Genomic DNA, 2,921 nt, shown 5'->3' with positions numbered 1-2,921 from the left:
TTTCTCAGTTAACGTTCTAATATTTCTATTCTTATTTTCCCTCGTGCCGCCCTCTTCATCGCTAATTCGTAATTCTGTTTAAGTGCCGGCTTTTGGAGTCGGCAGCACCATGTCGTGCGGAATGCTTTGGTATTTCTTTACTGCAATTAAGCATGATGCTATATACATGGCAGCAAAACGCCATAACCATCGAGTTACTGTGGCCGGCAAGGAAACAGCTGCCCGCGTGCAACGACTGAGCTTCTTGCTCTTACGTATAGCACATCCCAGTATGCCATGCCGGCGGACAATTTTCTGTGGCAATAAGGGAAAGCTACGGGGGCGGAGCTTGTGCACATGTGTTACCGAGCCAAGTATAGTCCGCCAGTTTCGCGTTTGCCCAGACACGGAAGGTAAAAGCCGAAAAATAAGTAAACGTATACTCAGTGGTGTGTTTTATTCAATTTACCTGTTGCTAATAAGGTGTTTATGTTTTCTGTTCCCCAGCTTAACCTAACGTGGTTGAAAACACGGGACTCTTTTTCAGAAGCGCTCTCAATTGTGTGCGCTTTGGCTCCGTAGCTTTCCTTTCATTGCTGCAGTAAGTTGTCCGAGAGTATAGAGGCCTCTAACATCAAAGCCCCTTACTTGTTAAGGGGACGCTAAAGATCAATAATATTGTCACGTAGGTGACGGCGAGATGTCTGGCACGCAGGCAGACAGAAAGGGGCACTGCGTCGGCGGTAAAGAGAGTTTATTGGGCGAACTTGTGCGCTAAAGCAAGCGAACAACTCGGTGACGGCGAAAGCAGCGTGCGCGCCTACGGCGTTCGTCGGACTGAGCCAGCGCAGGCCGTGGTCCCGTATTTATGCATTTAGAGTATATATGATCAGAACGCGTCAAGCGACGCCGCTCGCGTCGCTGCAAGCCGAAATAAACGCACGTGGCAATATGTAAAGTTGTATGCGAAAATTAATGCTTCTGTAACAGCGAAGCGGCCACAGTTAACAAGAGAGGAAATTTATCAGAAGCCAGTATTAAAATTCCCAAAACACAAATTAAGACATAATCTATCGGATACCTATTTTAAACACTTCTTTTCTTTCCGCTTATTATCCATGTTAAAAGTCTTCTTATCTTTACCTTTTTTTACAAATCACGCTGCTGTATTCTGCAGTATACTTCCCTCAAGATGGGTTTATTTTTTATTTTCATTTCTCTTTTTGTTCTAATTAAGGCACCAGATTCGCACCTGCCCACATAGTGCTTTCTTACCGTATTTGACGGAAATCATCATCGTCATTAAAGAAAGAAGAGCGCGCGCAGGAACCGCACGTCAGATTGCGTTCCACTCGGACCGTGTGAGGAGTGTAGCCCGCCCCCTTTCTGCCTGCCTGTAGTCCTCACGTTGGAACTGCGCGAGGGCGAGTAAGTCGCGCTTTATTCATACCCTTTCGCTCCTTCATGGTTCGTTTGAAGCTGGCACCGTGTCACTCTGATCTACATTAATCAAACTAGTGTATAAGATATTGGCGATAGGCGTCGATGATATATAATAGCGAAGCACATCAGCTATGGTAATCGTAAACCTAAAGGCAACGTGTCACGTTTTAATGTGCACTCATGATGCCCTTTTCCCTCGAGGTCTCACAGGTTCCCTATATGCAGTTTAGCGTAAATTGATTTCTCGCTATGGCACTCGACGTGTTAGTTTCTCTCATCCGCGTATTTTCTTTCATTCTTTTTTTCTGTCCACGTTGCAGATAAGGAGAATATATGGTGACTTCCACGGGGGCGATGGCCATTTGCCAGACACGCACAGATCAGCAGCCGGACCAGGCGTGGAACACAGCCCCGTCTGCATGCGTATACGAGAGTGCAGACACCGGCGACATCAAGCGTACCGGCATCATCAACGACGGCTTCGATGTGATCCCCGTGCCTGGCACAGCGCCACCCGTCTCGGACTTGACCCCGAATTCCATTCTTTTCCCTGGGCTACCACGTCCATTCGGGCAAAGCCACCGCGTCATCTGCGAAACTGTCTGCGCGTTCGTCACCACCTACTCGATCGAGAACAAGGCCAACGCCGAGATCGAGCTGCAACCTCCACGTTTTCTCTACTATTACATCACTGATGTTCTAGAAACGATCAAAGACGCGCAATTCCTGCAGTATCCGACGCCGGGAGGTTTCAGCGTCAATGTTCGAAATAAAAACAGGACCCGCTCGGGTGAAACGGACGACGGCGTCGGCAACGGCGGTTGCGGAGACGCACTGCTGAACGCGAGGGACACCGACTGCTGCAGCAACGCACAGCTGGACCACGCGACCAACAGGCCTGCTGGCGGCCGCTGCAGGCTTGTGGTCACAACATGCGCGATTCTGTCCGTGACCGACTTCCCCACGGCAGTAGCCATCTTGGCGTAATACGTAGTGCGAGATGAGGTCTCCAAGAAGAGCACCGCAGCTCTGGGGCTCCCTGGCCACTGCAACTGCTCACTCCAGCAGTGTTACCAAGTGCTGCGAGAAGAAGGGAATGTTCGCGTGTGCCCTGAAATTCCCTCTGTCAAGACATCCAGGCGCTGCGCCAATCTCACAGATTCCAACCGTGTACTATATTCAAACAATTTTTTACTTAGTATTATGTTTGTAATACGAATACATACTGTCGTACTTGAGAATAAATTTTATCTTTTCGGTGCCAACGCGGTGTTGTAAAGATAGCATGCTCGTTACGATCCCCGATTGGTGGACGCTGTGTTGCTGAACTTGGAACTTTGGGAAGGGCCAACTAAAATTTGGGCGTCGATGAACTGAAGTTTGGGGGTGGGCCAACAGAAGTTTGGAAACAAAAGCAAAAGCTACGTAACAACAGAGCCAACGAATGCTTCGCATTAGGAGACAATTCTCTTAATTTCCCTAGCCTTTTTGTTCTCCTG

General features: G+C 48.6%; 1 protein-coding gene across 1 annotated transcript; it reads left to right on the top strand.

Annotated features, from left to right (window-relative positions):
• Nucleotides 1-1,276: 1,276 nt before the first annotated feature.
• Nucleotides 1,277-2,687, top strand: LOC142570961 (uncharacterized). The gene is made up of 2 exons (XM_075679257.1): nucleotides 1,277-1,407; nucleotides 1,743-2,687. Exon 2 carries the CDS (start codon nucleotides 1,756-1,758, stop codon nucleotides 2,407-2,409), a length of 654 nt encoding a protein of 217 aa, XP_075535372.1. The 5' UTR covers nucleotides 1,277-1,407; nucleotides 1,743-1,755; the 3' UTR covers nucleotides 2,410-2,687.
• Nucleotides 2,688-2,921: the final 234 nt, after the last annotated feature.

Source organism: Dermacentor variabilis, chromosome 2, assembly GCF_050947875.1.
Source record: "Dermacentor variabilis isolate Ectoservices chromosome 2, ASM5094787v1, whole genome shotgun sequence".
Lineage (NCBI taxonomy): Eukaryota > Metazoa > Arthropoda > Arachnida > Ixodida > Ixodidae > Dermacentor > Dermacentor variabilis.
Note: the sequence above shows the minus strand (reverse complement) of the source record. Positions and strands in the feature narration are given on the sequence as shown.

Coding starts and splice junctions, on each gene's coding strand:
- LOC142570961 (XM_075679257.1), top strand. CDS start 1,756: ATGGTGACTTCCACGGGGGCGATGGCCATTTGCCAGACACGCACAGAT.